General features: G+C 48.0%; 8 protein-coding genes across 8 annotated transcripts; 4 read left to right on the top strand and 4 right to left on the bottom strand.

Moving 5' to 3' along the window:
* Positions 1-201: 201 nt before the first annotated feature.
* Positions 202-1,968, top strand: N7466_006402 (MFS transporter; the record flags this gene model as incomplete). Its single annotated transcript, XM_057165799.1, has 2 exons — positions 202-412; positions 470-1,968. 2 exons carry the CDS (start codon positions 202-204, stop codon positions 1,966-1,968), a joined length of 1,710 nt encoding a protein of 569 aa, XP_057021398.1.
* A 650-nt stretch (positions 1,969-2,618) lies between these two features.
* Positions 2,619-4,158, bottom strand: N7466_006401 (O-methyltransferase-like protein; the record flags this gene model as incomplete). Its single annotated transcript, XM_057165798.1, has 5 exons — positions 2,619-2,781; positions 2,845-3,401; positions 3,462-3,512; positions 3,571-3,852; positions 3,928-4,158. 5 exons carry the CDS (start codon positions 4,156-4,158, stop codon positions 2,619-2,621), a joined length of 1,284 nt encoding a protein of 427 aa, XP_057021397.1.
* Positions 4,159-5,437: 1,279 nt separating this feature from the next.
* N7466_006400 (cinnamoyl-CoA reductase) lies at positions 5,438-6,457 on the bottom strand (the record flags this gene model as incomplete). The annotated part of the gene is made up of 1 exon (XM_057165797.1): positions 5,438-6,457. The coding sequence occupies one exon, from the start codon at positions 6,455-6,457 to the stop codon at positions 5,438-5,440; it is 1,020 nt and encodes a 339-aa protein (XP_057021396.1).
* A 1,430-nt stretch (positions 6,458-7,887) lies between these two features.
* On the top strand, positions 7,888-8,516 carry N7466_006399 (2,4'-dihydroxyacetophenone dioxygenase family protein; the record flags this gene model as incomplete). The annotated part of the gene is made up of 2 exons (XM_057165796.1): positions 7,888-8,222; positions 8,285-8,516. The coding sequence occupies 2 exons, from the start codon at positions 7,888-7,890 to the stop codon at positions 8,514-8,516; spliced, it is 567 nt and encodes a 188-aa protein (XP_057021395.1).
* Positions 8,517-9,103: 587 nt separating this feature from the next.
* On the top strand, positions 9,104-10,683 carry N7466_006398 (Zn(II)2Cys6 transcription factor domain-containing protein; the record flags this gene model as incomplete). Its single annotated transcript, XM_057165795.1, has 4 exons — positions 9,104-9,119; positions 9,186-9,189; positions 9,247-9,449; positions 9,521-10,683. 4 exons carry the CDS (start codon positions 9,104-9,106, stop codon positions 10,681-10,683), a joined length of 1,386 nt encoding a protein of 461 aa, XP_057021394.1.
* Positions 10,684-11,514: 831 nt separating this feature from the next.
* N7466_006397 (uncharacterized protein) lies at positions 11,515-12,876 on the bottom strand (the record flags this gene model as incomplete). The annotated part of the gene is made up of 3 exons (XM_057165794.1): positions 11,515-11,695; positions 11,766-12,327; positions 12,405-12,876. The coding sequence occupies 3 exons, from the start codon at positions 12,874-12,876 to the stop codon at positions 11,515-11,517; spliced, it is 1,215 nt and encodes a 404-aa protein (XP_057021393.1).
* Positions 12,877-14,532: 1,656 nt separating this feature from the next.
* Positions 14,533-16,530, top strand: N7466_006396 (protein adg3 precursor; the record flags this gene model as incomplete). The annotated part of the gene is made up of 1 exon (XM_057165793.1): positions 14,533-16,530. The coding sequence occupies one exon, from the start codon at positions 14,533-14,535 to the stop codon at positions 16,528-16,530; it is 1,998 nt and encodes a 665-aa protein (XP_057021392.1).
* Positions 16,531-16,823: 293 nt separating this feature from the next.
* Positions 16,824-18,311, bottom strand: N7466_006395 (histidinol dehydrogenase family protein; the record flags this gene model as incomplete). The annotated part of the gene is made up of 3 exons (XM_057165792.1): positions 16,824-17,093; positions 17,162-17,867; positions 17,947-18,311. 3 exons carry the CDS (start codon positions 18,309-18,311, stop codon positions 16,824-16,826), a joined length of 1,341 nt encoding a protein of 446 aa, XP_057021391.1.
* Between the last annotated feature and the right edge of the window lie 666 nt (positions 18,312-18,977).

The following is an 18,977-nucleotide window of genomic DNA, read 5'->3' as shown; positions in this document are numbered from 1 at the left end:
TCTTTTTCGGGTCCCAGAACCAAATCTTTTCAATGTCTACTCTGTAGCTGTAAGGGTTCGGGTATTGCCCAGGAATGTCAGCATCTGTCTGTCTCTAGCTTTCTTGTTCAGAAAAAGAAAATAGTAAAAAAAAAAAATTCTATTATTGAAATGAATCTGACTACTCACTCTCTTCCTCCCCCGCTGCCTTCATGAAGCGTGATGGCTCACCTCCTAACCAATTCGCCAATCGGCCTGATCGGCCGCTGGCTTTCGGGAGGGCGTCTATTCCAACCCACCGAAAAAAGACCAGGCTTCGAGCTTCCACCGCCATACAAAGACGCTGCAGGTGGTAGATGTACCCCACTCGACTATTCAGACTCCCCAGAGACTAAGGAGATACGCGCCCAGGGCGACTCCATATCCGCTGATAGTAAGTTAATGTATCTCGACTTCTGGTAAGAGACAACAAAACTGATGGTGAGAATAGGCTCCCAGACACATTCTCCGTCAAGTCAGCCAAGACTGGAGCAACAAGAATCACAGCAGTCTCCATGGATCGAGCCAACTATCACGCCCGACGGAGCAATTCAGGTCGATTGGTACTCCGACCAAGACCCGGATAATCCGCATAATTGGTCGTTTGCCGCGAAGCTTCTGGTATACATAGAAGTGAATCTCTTTACCTTCATAGTCTACATGTCCGTTGCTATCTTTGCACCTGCAGAGGGGGAATTCATGACCGTATTCGGCGTGTCACGATCTGTCAGCGTACTGGGCATGTCGACATACGTGTTGGGGTATGGCACGGGACCCATGATTTGGAGTCCCCTGTCAGAGATTCCGTCCATCGGTCGCAACCCTCCCTATGTGATCTCCATCACGATCTTCCTTATCCTCAGCATCCCCACTGCACTTGTCAACAATGTACCGGGATTTATGGTCCTCCGGTTTCTCCAAGGCTTCTTTGGTTCTCCCGGGCTGGCCACTGGAGGCGCCTCTATCGCTGATGTGACCGGGCTAGTGCAACTACCCTATGGTCTATATGTTTGGGGCTTGTGCTCTATCGCAGGACCAGCCATAGCCCCTGTGATATCTGGGTTCAGTGTCCCCGTGAAGGGCTGGCACTGGTCCATGTGGGAGGTCCTCTGGGCCGCGGCTGGCTGTTTTGTCTTTCTCATCTTCTTGCCCGAAACCTCCGGTCCAGCCATCCTACACCTGCGTGCAAAACACCTCAGAGAACTCACAGGCAACCCAGCCTTCCAGTCTGAGTCTGAGATCAAGGTCAAAAATGTCTCGCCTATGCAGGTTGTGTACGATGCTCTGATCATTCCCTGGAAGATCCATGCGCTGGACCCCGCCATCCTCTTTTCCACAGTATACATTGGGCTAGTCTATGCCATTTTCTACTCTTATTTTGAAGTTCTTCCAATCGTGTACATTGAAGTCTACAAGATGAATCTCGGGGAGCTGGGCCTGATTTTCCTGGCTTCGGTTGTGGCCACCGCCTTGGTTCTCCCCTGTTACTATCTGTTCATTCACTACTGTCTGAACGCGGACTTTCGCCGGGGGATATTCCCTCGGCCCGAAAAGCGACTCATTCCCGCCCTTTTTGGGAGTTTGATTGTGCCTGCTGGGCTATTTATGTTTGCGTGGACCTCACGTCAATCGATTCACTGGATAGTACCGACTATAGGTCTGCTCATAGAGGTAGCCGGCATGACGTTGGTCCTCCAGTGCATATTCAGTTATATTGCCGTCGCCTATACGCGTTATAGTGCGAGTTTATTTGCGATGAATGATTTTTGTCGTGCATATCTTGCCTTTGCAGCCATTATGTGGTCTGGGCCCTTGTATGATACTCTGGGTGTGGCTAGGGGAACGACCTTGTTGGCAGGCCTTACTGTAGGCTGTGTGGCGGGCATGTTTATGTTGTATTTTCTTGGGCCCGCGCTGCGTAAACGAAGCAAGTTCGCTCAGCCCGATTAATTGCGGCTTTGGTTTGTGTGTGTGTATTTGTTATACCCTCCTCTTCCGCGGGAGATAAAAGCTTTTCGACTCATGCAGCTCTTCTAGCTTGGACCTAGATTCAATGGCATCTTGACAAATTGAGTTGTTTCATCGTGAATTCTTTATCCAGGATTTTCCTTACACGTTGTTTGTAAATGCCAAGAGTATTTTGTTACTGCAGACAAGTATAGCCATCAACCATCAAGATCCAAGATCCTGCTTCTGTACGCCAATTCTGTTTATTTCATTCTGGCCCAGGAGCCATTCGGGCTTATCATGGTAATCCTGTGACTAAGCTACATATTTCCTTCCGTCTATAGCTCTTTTCGATTGTAGTATTAATGCATACGGCGACAAGGTTTGGAGAGCAGAGCTTGCCGCTTGCTCAGCCGCACTTGCTGCTGCATAGTAGTGAGTAGCACGTTGGGGGACCACAGCCGAATCTCAATTGTTGCATATCTTTGGCTTTCAAATTATATGTAGTGTCTATGTGGTTTGTTGGGCTCAAAATCTTCCAATTGATTAACACCGAAGCCCTCAACATTGGGACAATGGTCAACCACTGTACTTTGAGAAGAATTTCCAGTAATACAGTGAGACTAAGTATTCGTTGAGATTATCATATGAACTCATCCTCTCCAGACGACCTCAATAATCCCCTCCGTAGCTCCCTTTGGTGCAAACATGGTCAGGATCTCAAACCGTGGATCTGCATCTCGGAACAATCGTTTCCAGTCGTGATCTTCCCGCTCGTACGCGTTACAGAGGGTAAGCATGATCATATCCATCTCTCTGCATTCCGTGTTGAATTAGTATTTTTTCAGAGTTTTAAAAAGACAGAAAGCTAGTACTAACCGCAACCTCTGCTCCTTCAAAGGGCTCAAGGTCCCCGGAGCAGGGGCAATATAATCATTGACCAGCACCTTCGCCCCAGTCTTCAACGCGGGAATCAATGCTCGCAGGATCTTGACCGCATTTTCATGCGACCAGTTATGAAATACATGTCGATAAATGTACATGTCTGCCTGCACATTCTGCACCTGGAAGAAGTCATGGGCCATGAACTGTACTCGATCTTTGATTGTGGCGGAGAGGTCCGCACTAGCGCCCTTGATCATGGCCGGGAGATCCTGGACGATGATTTCAAGCTCAGGGGTAGCTTGCGCAATCTGAATCGCGGTCAAGCCTCTGGAACCGCCGACATCGACAATTGTGGCGGGCCCTTCTTCCTCCTCCTCCTTGCTGGTACTGGCGAGAGAGGACCAGGGATAATTGTTCACAAGAACGGTGTTAGATCGGCCTTCGCGCTCAGTTTCGTAAGCCATTGTGCTGAAAAAACGACGGCCCGATTCCGGATTGGCATCGTAGTAATCCCACGGGCTCAAATATGTCTCGTGGTAGAGATTCCACCCCTGGTAGTATTCAGTAGTTAGCTTGGCTGGAGAGAGGGGGCTAGCGTTGACAAAACGTACCGTTTGATTCGGCTCAGTTCCGCCATTGAATTTATCGATTGCATTGAGAGTCTGGAAAATACTTGGTCAGCGACTTCAGGGATAACGCTAAGAGTGAAAAGGATATTACCATTGCGAAAGAAGGAAAGCACTCCTCCAAATAATGAGACAACACATCACGCATAACCGGGTCTTCGGCCAACACACGAGACGCAGCTGTGTGGCCCACATAGCCAGGTCGAGGCTCCTGGAAAACACGATGGAAAACTATCGCGTAGCGGACGAATCGACGAGTGTTAATTTCACTGAGTCCGCATTCACGGGCGAGGTCGCCAAAGGAAATCTCCCCGTGAATGGGGACTTTGGATGCCATGTTGTATTTAGAAATCGCTTGAAGACTCAAGCCGTTAGGCTAAAGAGGCATCTTGTGTCAGTATAGCAATCAATGTATTGTATGGAAATTGGGCATCGAAAATCGAATACTTACAACCGGGTTCATGAACTGCAATGGACCTAGAAGCAAGCGCTGAAGCTCGAAGCTGAGGTTGATTGCCTCTTCTTGGGCCTTCTTGGTCTGTTCGCAGCGAATTCCAAAATCGACAGGTCCATCTTCGTGGAAGGAGGGCGATGGAAGAGCATTCTCGCGCAGGTAGGCGTCAACCTTGGCAGTGTTATCACTGATCCGGGAAGCTAGTTCAACGATTTTGGATACAGTCATTGTGTCTGGTAGGATGACAGTGGTGATGATAATATGTATGCTAAGTTGAAGATGGACTGATTAGATGCAAGTACATCTAGGAGGGTTATTAGAAGGTAGGAGAATGGGCAGAGTGGACGACCACTGAGCGATTCCTCTTTCATACGGACATTCCTGTTACTTGTACATACGTTGTGGCCCCACCGTCGGCACCGCCCCAAGGAATGATTTGCATGATGTCTAAGAAATCTGGAACAAGCAATCAAATGCAAGGGATACCGTCGGGAGGCTGTTCCAGACTCAGCCATAGTCATGGTCAGTCCACTTGTCGTACAAATCCCGGAAATGGGAGTGTCTACATTTCATGGTTTCATCGCTGAAGCCCCATATAGAATTTCTACTTCCAGGGTCGCATCACTGGGAAGCTTTATGTTGTGGAGAAGTGGTAGCTCCGGCAAGGACCGAAAAGAAAGACCATCCATGGATGGGGGGCCTTAAGGGCGGGCCACTTTGCGACACCCGGTTTTGTTAGCCTGGCTAAGCGGCAAACCAAGATATCGGTGCCACAAAAAGCTTTTAGGAAGCACTTACCACCCTACCATACTTAGATACAGGTCTAAACATACTAGTAGTATGAATTCAGAATGTGTACTAGTAGTAGTATTAGAAGGTTCCACATGAAATCAAGGTTTCTTTTTATTTTATGGTACATTAATAGCAAAATATGGTAGCTGAGCTCTAGCTCACGTGTTTCCCAAGCGAGTCGGCCACCCAGTCAGCCCGGCCTTGACTCCAAATGACCACATACTAGTCAATGTCATTTTATTGTCTTTATATCCCAGCAACAACAAATGCGAGCGGTACCAAATTCTCGGTACCGTTTTTTACAGCCATAAATACTTTAATCCAGAAGTTTTCCATAATTTATAGCAGGATTTGATAATTTTACCCAAAAATACGTAGTGATTCAGCTGATTTCAAAAGCTTGGGTAATATGTCTTTCAACCGACCACCTACGGAAATTAATTGCATAACCCCGCACGGCATACTACGGATACATGTAGTATGAGGAATAAGTCTTTCATCAAAACAGTCTACTGTACACATCAATTGAATGGAACTACTATCAAAATGTCTACTGGTCAACTGGTAGCTACAACCAACATTGAATGGCATTTAATTTTCTTTTCAACAGTTTGACCCGTGGACATATACTGAATGGATATCTAATGCCCGACAAGACCGATTTAATCGGGCATACCTGCACATGTGATCAAGACTCAAAGATACACACCGAGCTCTACTGCTCCTCGTTGTGAAGCCCATCCAAGTATTGCTGTATGACGTCCTTAACGGCATCTTCGAAGGGGCGGAACTTCATATCCAGACACTTCTCCGTCTCACTTGAGTCATATGAAATGGGCAGTGTTGGCAAAGCACCTTGCTTGAGTAAGCCCTCCGAGGCTTCTTTAGGGAAATTTGCCAGAGCTAAGCTCCAGGCTTCATCGTCGTTGACCAGAGTACAGGCACCGAAATTGTGGGGGATGCCGGCATTGGTCTGTAGTTCCAACACTTTCACATACACTTGGGCTAAGTCATCGATATGAACATAGCCTCCGTGGATTGGGGCCGGGCAATCAGTACCAGTCAAACCGCGCAACAAGAGACCAGATGAGCTAGCCTTAGTTATCGCAGAATTTGAATTCAACACCAACTCATCGCGCCCGTAGACATAGCCCGGGAATACATTGGCGACCGAAAAATGGGGGTTCCGATCCTGCACGAACGAATCCACATAGTTGATCTCCGTGATTTTGGCAAGAAGATAGGCCTCAAACACATCGGAGAAGATTTCAGGAATCCCAGGCAGTTGCACGCGAGAGTTGGCAGTGACTGTAACGGATGGGTCGGGCATCGGAGCCATATTCGCGAGAATCGAAGAGGTAATCAGCACCCGTTTGATCCCGGAGAATTTAAGCGCTGATGATAGGAGGTTCGCTGTACCCTCTACTGTAGGCTTCCATACGTGGGCGAGAGGATCAAAACCAGGTACAGGGATAGGACCTCCCGCATGGATCACGTAGCTGACATCTTGCAGGGCAGCATCAAAGGCATGACCCGCAACGCTATCCGGAACAACAATGTAGGTAAGTCGATCGCCAGGTTGAAGTTTTTGAATAACCGGGTTGGAAAAGACTATCTGAGCTTTTTCCTCCGACCGTACGGTAATCCGGACTTCGTAGTCATTCTTTAAAAGCTCTTGAAGAATGCGGAAACCAACCAGCCCGGTAGCACCAGTGAGAAGAATTCGAGAAGGCATGATGTGATGGACAATAAATCAGTCAAGTGGATTTATAGTAGGATACTGTTGGCAGGGGCTGCGAAATTCAATCTTGCGCAGAGAATTGAGAGATGAATAACGATTCCATTGGAACGGAGTGATGTCTTTATTTATGTATTTTCTCCCCAAGTTAACGTCAAGTAATCAGGTGTCATAAAATTACATACGATGGAGGGGTAAATGAAGAACTTACAACTGGTAGTATGTCTCCCCTCCCCGCATGGGTATTCTCCAACTGTATCAGACTAGTAATATGTGTTATGGCCCCCATCACAGTTGGTTTGGGATGTGAGAAATTAAATGAGCGAGTCGTCCTGAGATGTCTGGAAACATCCCTTAATTATTCGCGCCCGCCCAACACGACTCCCGAGTCTTTGCCAACACGCGAATTCAACCCAATTGTTCAAATCTGTTCACACGCTTGCAAGTTGCTAGGTTATTAGCTCTTCCTCAATCTCCACAAACAACGATTTACGCGTTTTTAAGCGAGGTGCCCTGGACGGGACCCACCCTTCCCGCAAATTGCGCCACCTGCGAGGCTCTGACGAGACGCGTTGACGCGGTTTAAGACAAGGCTCTGCTTGGAAAGTCAGTCTCGAACATGATTCGTGTGCTAATAGTACAAACAATACAAACAACAACAGCCAGGCTCATTCGACAACAAAAAAGACGTCTCGTCCTGGGACTGCACTGAACAATGCAAGCACCCGAGGTGCTTATCGACATGAAGCGACACACAATGACTGGAACAACATTGCAGCCACTGTAAGAACAGACCAATCTAAAGATCTAGGCAGTCCGGCATTTTATAGATGTCGACTTTGAAGATCTTCCGTTCATTTATGCGAAGCGGAGGGAGTACGTTCAACTAAGGTTCATTTCCTCGATAAACCACAACGGGTAGCCCCTAGAGTCAATCTATAAGGGAAAATCCTGAGGTCGCTAATATTAACTCAATGCAGGCCCGGGGATGTGGAATTCATGTATCAATTCCCAAGGTCTGCGATGTTTGGAAATACCATGGATTCAAAGTCCTAAGAGGGGAAATTTCGGCCGCATTGCCCTCGGTCTTGTTACCCCACGTCTCACAAAAAGAAAAGAAAAAAAAAGCAATTACCCCCGTGATTCATCCCTTGCGATGAACGATTAGAGTCCCCGGGGACTTTTGCCACATGATGACCACATGTATTAGGAAAACATAGCGAGAATAAATGTTGATTATGAATTAATAGGTCAGAACCTGAGCATCACGTCGCAGCTCCCGACCGCATGCATGCAGCCAACCCCGCCTGGGCACCGCAGCCAGATTCACTTATAAATGAGAAGCGGTTGGGTCGAACTTCGTCTCTTTATTTAACTTATTCACTCCCATCATTTTAAACATTTGAATTCTGATAAATCTTTCAAAAATGTCACCTCCTTCCGCTACATCAAACACCTCTCTTCCCATCCACCCGGCACCAGCGAAGAGCGCCCATCAGGACTCAAAACTGACTGAACTGGAAAAGTCAGAACTGGCCCTCGCCGAGAAATTTAGCTCGCCCGATGTTTACATTAGTGGCGAGCGGGACACGTGCTGGCACCCTTGGCATGAAAATCTTGAGCTGAAGCCGCTGCGCTTCGAGACTCGGACTGGTACATTTGTGGTTGTGTTGCGCAGCACCGAAGACACTTGGCTGGGCAAGCATCGTCACCGTGGAAATGTCACTGCTGTCACGTTGAACGGAGAGTGGAACTATAAAGAGTGAGTTTGTCATGTCTTTGGAAGAGTAGGAGATTTGAACCAACGCTAACTTTGGTGATTAGATATGACTGGGTCGCTAGACCTGGCGACTACGTGGTCGAGAACCCCGGCACTATTCACACTCTTCACATGGGCAAAGGGGCGGAGGTTGTTTTCACAGTCTCGGGCAGTCTTGAGTTTTTCCACGATGATGATAGCTTGAAAAACACCATGGATGTTTTTAGCTATGCTCATCTGTACTATGAGCACTGCAAGAAGGAGGGGATTAAGCCCAATGATGGATTGTGGTACTAGACGCATCAAAGTACTTGGGGCTTTTTGTTAGCTAGTCGTTCAGTTACGACCTTGTCAATTTATTGAGCTTTGAACGCCTATTGTATATCAAATCTCCTCTATCTCTTATGCCTAAAACAAGTATGTAGGTTGTATTAGTTAGTACTACCATGTGCCTGCTGGCCTTGAAGGGATTGCGGAACTGGCTTTGTCTTGCCTTTTGTTGCTCAAAAAATCCACATCTTCAAATTACTTTCACGCGGATTGCAAATACACTGGTCATATTGGTTGGCACATTGCATGTGCCTGTACCACACCAATGACGTGAGGGCGATTATAAAGTTTCTCGGTTGGGTTGCCTTGCCTTAAGTGGCCAACTTGACTGCGCGGGGTAATCTCCACGCATTACCCCATATTTCCCCCACATGACCGCCACTCAGCCACTCAGCGACCGTGTGAAATAATCCGACCACAGGCCCTCTCGGCAGATATGCCAGATTCAGTGACCCTGAATTTCCCCACTACCTGCTTCATCCCCCCAGCTTCCGTGACCTGTTTCCTCACATTGCATTAGTTGCTTCCGAGCCAATTTGGCTAACAAGGCGACAATGCGCACATGGACCGGTAAGTGACGTGGGAAGTGAATGAACTGCCCCAGATGCCTAATGCCTAATATCTAACTCTTTTCAGGATGGTAGGTGACCGGGAAGAAATATCGCCCGTGAAGTGCATCGTCTGACGCGTCTTCTAGCTTGACATGTCGATCTCGAAAGGTCAAGTGTGACGAGAGAAGGCCCAAATGTAGGAACTGCGAAAAGTCTCGCCTGCAGTGTACCCCTAGCGACCTTCTCTCGTTCAAGCATTGGCGTAATCCGTCGGTCAGGAAGACGTCTAAAAACAACGGCGATGGAGTTTTTGAATTGGATCATGTCTGGGTGGATACAGTTCCCTCGTGTATGTAAGCCTGGTTGCTCATCACCCACTCCAGAAACCAAAAAATGCTTACTTGACTAATGATTCCATAGACAGATTTGTTGACGAGACGAGCACGATTACCGAAGAATATGAGGGTCATGTTGAAGAATACCATAATGAGGATTGGAGCCCGGGAGAAGATCCCTCAGTCCCAGTTCACCATCGAAATTATGATCCTGTGCACAGCGCCGAAGACGAAAACGTGCCTGCAACACCGCTTCAATCCACATTAATATCGCAAGCAAATGAAAAGTCGGATGCTGACTGGGATTTCGCTGGCACCGAGAGATCAAGTCTCCCGACATCTCCATGCGATCGAACAGTTTCCTTGTCCGAAGGCTGCCCAGCCCCATTCACCTTTCGTCCTCTCCGGGATGTTGAGCCTCATGTCCACCTACCTGGAAGGTCTACGACTGCACTTGATAATTTATTTGACAACCTACCCATTAACACAAACACTTCTAGTCCCCATGATGGTATCAGTCAAAGGCAAGAAGCCGCTGGACAAGCTTTGATTCTGATGGCAAACCACGATTTCGAAACTCACATACCCGGATCGGTGAATTCTCCAAATTCTTCAATGAACGGCTCAACAAGTGAATGGGGCTCCAGAAGCATCACATCTCCGGCAAATACTGCCCCAATGATGCTTACATCGAAGGCCGAGGCAGATTTACTTCGCAAATTCAGCGACATAGTAGGAACCTGGATGGATCTATCAGACCTGTCAGAAACATTCTCCAAAAAAGTCTGTCGACTAGGCGTGCAAGACCCCTTGCTCAAAGCAGCTAGTATTGCATGTGCTGCGAAACAACAATATCTAGTTGGGAAAATGGAAGATGGAATGCAAATTGCGCGAAAGAATTATGATACTGCCATTTCACTTCTTATTAATCGGCTCTCAGACCTGGATGAGCCATATGCTGGGTATGGCTTTGCGGCCATTGTCATTTGCTCTTGCTATGAGATGCTAGATGCTCCCACAGCTGACTGGCAGAGGCATCTGGATGGTGTGTTCTCCTTTGGCAGGGTGCAGAGAGTGAACGGATCATCTGGAGGCATTGCACAAGCTGCGTTCTGGTCGATCGCTCGACAAGAAGTAGTTTGCGCCATTATTAACAGCTCGAAATTAAGGCTGGACCCGGACTTTTGGGTTGTTGATCTTGAAAATATTGGACAGGAAGGCTTTGAAGACTTGGTTAACAACCAGTAAGCCTCACCATTCTCTCAAACTTGCACATTGAAAGAATATTATCTGATAAATAAAGGGTTCTTACCATGCTCGCAAAAGTGGTCGACTTCATGGCCTTCTCGGAAACATACCCTCGCGAGAGAAGAATCATTGAGTGGCAAAAACGTCATGACTTACTCGAACACTGGGAGTTATCTGTAAGGAATAAAGGATTCATGGATCCTGTTTCGGTACTTGACGAAGGGGATAAAGTGTTTCAAACAATATGGTTTACGAGGAGCGTATGCGGTTAGTAATTTCCCACGCCCAAATTCTGGACAATCCGGTTGTCACTGGACGACTAATTATGAATAGCCTCATCCTGGCAAATGTTTCACCTTGCAAAAATACTACTCTTGACCACAAATCCCTTACAGGACTCAAACTGTCTGCTTGCTTTTCGGAATATCGAGGTCAGTCGAACAAAGTGCACAGAAGCTAGCTTCAATTTAATATCTTTGCAGGCAAAATTGCTCTATCACGCACGACAAATATGTGGAATTGCCCAAAGCAAGCCGGATGGAAGTTGCCGGGTCAATTCAGTTCAGCCAATCTATTATGGTACGCTTACTACCCCATGTCTCAACAGAGCATGAGACATCGTTGACTAAGAATTGTTGATCACAGCGGGCTGTTGCTTTAACGATAAAGAAGAAAGAAAAGCTGCGGCTCTGTTGTTGGAAGATATTGAAAATGAGCTTGGCTGGGCGGCCACATATCGAGCGAGGGATCTGTATGCATTATGGGATTCAACCCATGAGAAGTTATAAGTCTTAAATAATTATTGCTAGAGGAGGCAATGCAGCTCCTCAATTAAGTCAGAGTATAACCACCGTCAACACGCAAGTCAGCCCCAGTAATGTATCTGGCAGAGTCACTAAGCAAGAAAACCACCGCTCCCATCAAATCTTCCGGCTTCCCCACCTTACCAGCGGGAATAAGAGAGATCCACTTATCACGGAACTCAACATTCTCGTCCAAGATTTCTTTCGTACTATGTTGTTGAACAGCGTCAATCAGCAATAGGGTCCCATACGTAAGACAAAACAACCAGTATAACTCACAGTGCGGTCAAAATATATCCTGGGCTAATGCAGTTCACGCGAATATCATGACTAGCCCACTCAACCGCGAGCGATGCAGCCAGATGTCGAACGGCTGCTTTAGCCGCGTTGTACGGCGCCTGCGGCTGAGGAACGTTGACAATGGTTCCAGACATGCTGCCGATAACCACCATGCTCCCAGCAGCTTGGCGTTCAATCAAGTGCTTTGCAACACCAGTCGTGAAAAGGTATGTTCCGTCCACCACAACACCCCACAATCTCTGCATGCGATCGTGGGGGTAGCTGACTGCGCTGAAATTCTCAGTGAACCCGGCGCAGGTCACCAGGTGGTCGATTCTTCCTTGTGTGGCGATTATTTCGGCGATCGAGTCGTTGACAGAGGTGGGATCGGCCACGTCGGCGTAGTGGGCGGTTACTCGGGGTATACTTTGATCGTGCATCAGTATCTTGAATGGACATTTGTCGAAGATGAGGAATAGAACAGTAACATACTCTTCAATCCCGGGATTTTCAGCTTTGAATTGTTCCAGGAGAGTCTTGGCCTGCCTGTGCGCTTCATCTTCTATATATCGTCCATGAATTAGCAATGCTCGTAGTCAAGAAGAGAGATGAGGGGCCCGAATCTGGCCAAGTACTTACGGTTCATATCAACAATGGCAACATGTGAGCCTGAGGCTATAATGGCCTGAGACATGGCAAGACCTATACCACTGGCACCTCCTGTCACCACTGTGACTCTGTCCTCGAGAGAAAATTGAGCAAGGGTGCGCTTGAAATGCATGCCTCCTCTGCCCTGGATCACTGGGGTTCGAGGGACCTCGCTTTGGTCGGGGTATTCAATGCTGATATTCTCATTTATACGTGCGATTCCTTCATCATCTTCAGTGGGGGAGTTCTCGGTGGAATCTGTCCATTTGATGTTCCTTGAGTTCGATCGAGGGCCGTGGGAACTGCTGAAATACTGCGCGGGGGGTGAACTTTGGTGGGTATAGTATGAACTGGAACTGTTGACAGCCACGATACGGCTGGTTGAAAGGAGATGGAGACCATTTGGACGAGATGAGAGCTTGAGAGCTTGAATGGACAAGTGTGAAAGCCTGGGTCCGAACATATTCTTATCTGATGGATATGTGTGATTGGAACGTTTTATAAAAGATTGAGAGAAGATCGAAAATAATTCCAAAAATTGATAATTCAAGGAATATGAGGAGAAAGCAAGAAGTTAATTTCTTCCACGATTCAAAAACAAAGATATAATCGGGTTAATTCTTTAGTATCACATAAAACTATCAATTGTATCGAATGCTCTCGCTGAGGTTGCCATTAGTGCCCAAGTCCCCACAGTTGCCCGTTAGCTTTAGGTAAACCAGCCGAACTCCCACCGCCCCTCTCGGCCCGTTGCACCCCCGACTTTCGGCATAAATCTTTCAGGAACATGTGACTATCATTGGTTCGTGAAATGATGTCTCCTGTGAGGCTGTGCCTGTTCGTGGCGCTTATATTACTAGTACGAGTCAGGATTAATTTTCCGCAGACCATAAACCCACCAGCTCTCGGTACCTCTAAAGAGTACCAAAATAAGTCACACCCAGAATTTTTGGTCTAAGCCTTGAAAAAAAATCTTTGGCCATTTTCTCTGCATCGAGCACATCGTAGTACTGTACTGAAATACGCAATCACCGTTTTGTGTTTTGTGTTTTTGGATAATTAACCCGTGTAGCCTATGGCGGCCGATAAGGCCGCCTATCAATTGATTGATAAGGGTTACAACCAGGACTCGTTTCGTTTTGCGTCCCCTGAAATACCGCGCATAGGCTATACGTTCACATACAATATTCAACTCGTGCATAACGCAAATACAAAATACATACACGACAAATACAGGCATCCATTTGAAGGCGCAACAGTTGGAGACATAACTACCAGTGCATACTGTAAGCAGCTCATGAATCCTTCCTCTGAATTTCAGAGTCCATCTGCGACCAAAACGATGCTCTGAATTGGCTCCCCGGTTGAAAGCGAGCGCTCCATTTTCGTTCTATTTGGCTGATTGCCTACTACCCGTAAAAGTGAGTCTCCTTCCTCTCCCTTGTCATCTTCATGGTTTCCAAGTCATTTTGTCAATCACCCGTGTTTTTTGGTCCTTTTGGTCCTTTTGGCCATTTGGTCTTTTATCTACGGCAAATTTCACCACTTGGTCAGGTCAGCTTTATGAGCACCAGTACTGGACCGGCCCCATTCTTTATAGGGAAGCCCGAATCAGACTGGAAGTTTTTCTCACTCATGGATGACCACTGGACTTTTAGCCGAGGACTTGACTAGGTCTTTTGGCTCTCGAATGCCACTCATGGGAGTGAGAGAACAATTATGGATCCTCTGTACAGGCCTAAGGCCTATTGCTTCTATAATCAAGCAATCTTTGGATTTTCGTGACGGACTTGGCCGTAGGGCGGCCCCACGTAGAAAATCGCCGGGGGCAAAAGTAGCCGGCGCCACTCATTAGCGCGCCCGCATTATTGAAGTTTAGACTCAACCTGTCAACAATACTCACGCGCTAGTGTGAACACATGGACATTTTAACCGATAAGCGTCGCAATGAACTCCCGGAAACCAGAGCTTGATATTGCCTACCGGATTTCTATATGAAGGCCTCGCGTCTCTTTTTAAAAATGTCTGGCCAGCTACTCTGTATTTTGTATTTATTTCTGTATTTTTGTTCAGCAAAGGACAAAAGCCTCGTGGGCCTGTTCAATCGTTTACAGGCATCATGATGCGCCTCTCTTTCCTCCTCGCATTGGTTGCTTCTACCACGGCTGTTCCTACGCCCGATCCCATTCAGAATAATGAGGAAGAGCACCGCTTGGAACATGAACTGGTTGAGCTTCTTTCTGACCTACCCAAAGGACGGACCTTTTGCCGAGAATTCCTTGACATTCCTTGCGATGTGATTTCTACCACTGAATGGAGAACTGTGACAGTCGTGGAGCCTACCAGCACCATAACTGACTCGATCACATCCAAAGTTACTTCCACTCCCCGAGCAGAGACTGCCTACGTGACCATCACCAGCACTGATCACTCTGTATCGACCCTCACCGATGTCCACACAGTACATGTTACCGATGTGGTCGCGACCGTGCATCTGACTGATTCTGTCACTGAGACCATCGTGACAGACTTGACTAGCATGACAACGGACACATTCACTCTTTCGACCACTGCCACGGTTACGGATATCACCACAGAAACCATCACCCAATCCTTCACGAACACCGCCACTGAGTACTCAACAATCTATGCGACAGACTCTATTTTCAACACCGCGACGGATATTTCCACTCAGTTTTACACCAACTACTATACCGAGACCGATGTTGTATCCTTGACGGAAACTGTATTTGCTACAGACACTCAGGATATCACCACAACTCAAACCTCTGTCCCTACTACCACACAAACCGACCAGGAAACCGTTACCGACATGGCTACCTCGACCAGCATATCCTCTGTCACTTCGACGACGACCACTGTCCTCACTGATGAAATAACTGCGACAACTACCACCCTTGTATCTGCCGCTAAGCGCGAAGTCACGGAACCCACCAAAGTTTCTGCACCCGAGGTCTTGGTCGTCTATTCACACGAAAGATTGTCCCGTGCGTGTCACAAGCTGGATCTTAAGCCAGAGACATCCACGAAGTTCTTCACCGCGACCGAAACAAAGACCACCTACCCCACTGCTGCTGGAGGCGCCCGGGCTGTTATTACTAAATTCATCACCATCTGGGAGACCATCACTGCCCCCACCCCCAAACACACAGTGACCCGGACCGATATCACGACAAAACATGCCACCACAACTCTACATGTTCTGTCCACAAAGCAGACAGATGTTTCATTGACTACAACAGACACCGTTACAGTCACCGCCACAGTAGATGATATCACTACGGTGACTGATTCCACCACCGTCGACGTCACTGCTTGGGCAACAACTGTCTTGACTGAAGATGTCACAACAGACCAGACTTTGACCGCAACCACCGAGCTCTCCACCACCCTCACAAATACCGCGACCTTCACAGTCACTCAGGATGAAACTACCGCCGTTACCGCAGACGTCACTTCTTCCACCACGCAGTCGACTACTCTGGACGTCACAGACGTTCTGACTGTCACCTCCACCTCATCCGTGACCGTGACTGTGCCAACCACCGTTGAAACAACAGTCACCAGCACCGTCTCTGTCACCGATGTGGCAGTGGTCACTTCCGAGATAGATGTCACAGCTACGCAAACATCATCAACAACCACAACCACTACCGTGACCGCAACTGCGACCTGTGGAGTGAATCTCGTGCAGAATGGAAATTTTGCTACTGGATCTTTTGCCGACTGGACAACCTCAGGAAGTGGGAGCACAGTCGAGTTTCTCAGTGGGTCAGCAATTGGTGAGACCTACATGTTCTATTATGTTGGAGTCAGTCCGGCGACATACACGATCTCTCAGTCGGTGGCCACTGTCGCGGGAACTACATACACCGTGTCGTTTTGGTGGAGAGATGGAACTACAACCGCGTCATTGATTGTGTCACTTGGATCCACCAGTGAAACTTACAAGGAGACATCGAATAATCTTGCCGTCTGGACAAAAGAATCATTCACCTACGAGGCTACTTCCTCGTCTTCGGAGCTTGTGTTTGAGGTTGTCCCAGGCACTTCTTCGGTAGGGTTCCAGTTCGGTGCGATCAGCGTTGAATGTTAAGAGGGAGAGATCACTTAGGCCTTAATGCTGTATTTCAATATTTCTCAATTGTATTTATCTTGCCAATAGTAATATTTTGTGAAGATTTCCAAATCTATTCCTCAATAAAATCTACTTACAAACATTTGAATATCCCAGTTCTCCTGATACATGCTAGTACGTACCATAATAATCAGGAGCTACAACACCTGAACTTGACTAGAAAATATGCAGAAACTCAGCCCCATAACGCAGTTCGAAACAGTTGAAGCTCAAAACTATCTACAAACCCACTATTTGCGCACTCATAACACTCATAAGCGGCTCCCATTGGCCGTTTGCGACTTCTCGATCCACGCAATCTCATCTCTCTTGTACTTGTGAGCACGCAAATCCCCAGACCGAGCATGTGCTTCGAAGTTCTCGGCTCGGGCAGCGCGTCCGCAAAGCCTTCCAAGATCACCGCTAGCGACCTCAGAGGTGACCTCCTGGTAGGTACATGTCTTCAAGAACTTACCCACCCATAGACCACCCGTGTAACGTGCCGTGGTACGGGTAGGAAGAACGTGATTAGTGCCGATGACCTGCAAGGAGGAACATAGTTAGGAAAATGAAGATCAACAACCGGAAATTAAATAGTTTCAAACGATACCTTATCACCATAAGACACACATGTCTTCTCGCCAAGAAACAGCGCACCATAGTTGGTCATCCGTTCCAACGCATCGCGCGGATTCCTCGTGAAGACCTGCACATGCTCGCTTGCATACTGGTTCCCCAGCTCCCACACTTCGTCAATTGTATCAACAACGATGACTTCACCAAACGCGTCCCACGAAGTCTTAGCAACAGCCGCGGTGCTGAGATCAGAATGAGCAAGGAGGCGATCCACAATATCCATAGTGGCACGTCCAAGCTCAGCAGAAGTGGTGATTAATACAGCGGGGGTATCAGGGCCGTGCTCCGCCTGAGAGATCAAATCCGTCGCCACAGTAAAAGCATCAGCGGTCTCGTCAGCGAGAATCAGGATCTCGGTCGGACCGGCAAAGAGATCAATTCCGACCTCGCCGAATAGCTGACGCTTGCCCTCGGCCACGAACGCATTTCCAGGCCCCGCGAGAAAATCGACCTTCTGGATTGTCTGCGTGCCCACCGCCATGGCCGCCACGGCCTGGACACCGCCCAGGAGGAAGATCTCATCCGCGCCGGCCAGGTGCATGGCGGCAACGGTGCTGTACGGAATCTTCCCGTTGATCGGCGGGGTGCAGCCAATGACGTTCTTGACACCGGCGACCTTGGCTGTTAAGATGGTCATGTGTGCTGATGCAAGGAGGGGGTATCGGCCGCCGGGGATGTATCTGTAGGAGAGATGAGAAGCTTAGTTGGATCGTTCTTCTGCAGGATGGGCTGGGGGACATGAAGCTTGTGCGAACTTACGCGCCAACATTCTCAATTGGAACATTCTTCTGCCCGAGGTGCACGCCAGGTCGGATTTCGACTTCGAAGTCTGTGAGAGAGGCGCGCTGCGCTTCGGCGAAGGCTCGCACGTTTCGTTGGACTTCTTTGATATCGTCGAGCGTTTGCTTGGGGCAATTGGCGATGGCTGAATCGATATCGGCTTGCGACAGCTTGAAGTTCTGCGGCGACCACTTGTCGAACTTCTCGGAGTATCGCCTCACGGCTACGTCGCCTTCCTCTCGGATGGAGTGGATCACTTCTTTGACGATGGCGGAGACGTCCACGCTCGGAGCTGCTTTGAGTCCTGGCAGGCCGGTGACTTCCTTGAGATATTGACGGCCCATGATTGCGTTTCTTGTTGGTGGATTGTTGTAATGTCGAGGTTGGCGCGTGGACAATTGATTGTCTTGTGTTAATTCTTTCACGAGACACAGTCAGAGAATGTGTTGAATAAGACTCGGAACTTCAGCATTGCGACCGCGTTATTTATATACATAGCTGATCACGACCTCCACCAGCATTGCTGTTGGAATAGATGCTCATCATTGCCCAGGTACTTCAAGCGCATTACCCCGGACTTCATTCCGTGGGGTACGTCTGCGCGATCGCAGATTTTCCTCGGGGAAAAGCCCGAAGATCCAGTCCAAGGGTATCGAGGCTCTTTCGGCGAGATGTCTATTTTCGGTTGAATTGCCCAGAAAAAAAAAGCCTTTGGTGGCACTAAACTTTCTTCCGGTTCAGGGAATCAGAGATCATGGTAAGAGAAACTTTAGCAATTAGCTTGTTTTCATTCGTTAACCTAGTAAGCGGGGGAAACAAACACCAGAAATGGAGAAAGCGCGAATCTTTCCCTCAAAACTGCCCCTTCCTCTTATATCCTTCGAGTGGATCTAAGTTTCGCCGGGGCCATAGTCTAATGGTATGGCGTCAGATTCCAATTAGGACATTGTCCGAAAGGAATTCATCTGAAAGTTGGGAGTTCGATTCTCTCTGGCCTCAATCTTTTTTGT

This window comes from Penicillium verhagenii, assembly GCF_028828195.1.
Source record: "Penicillium verhagenii strain IBT 33310 chromosome Unknown utg000006l_segment0_segment0, whole genome shotgun sequence".
In the NCBI taxonomy this organism is placed as follows: domain Eukaryota; kingdom Fungi; phylum Ascomycota; class Eurotiomycetes; order Eurotiales; family Aspergillaceae; genus Penicillium; species Penicillium verhagenii.
The sequence above is the reverse complement of the archived record's forward strand: the minus strand, read 5'-3'. Positions and strand labels throughout refer to the sequence as shown.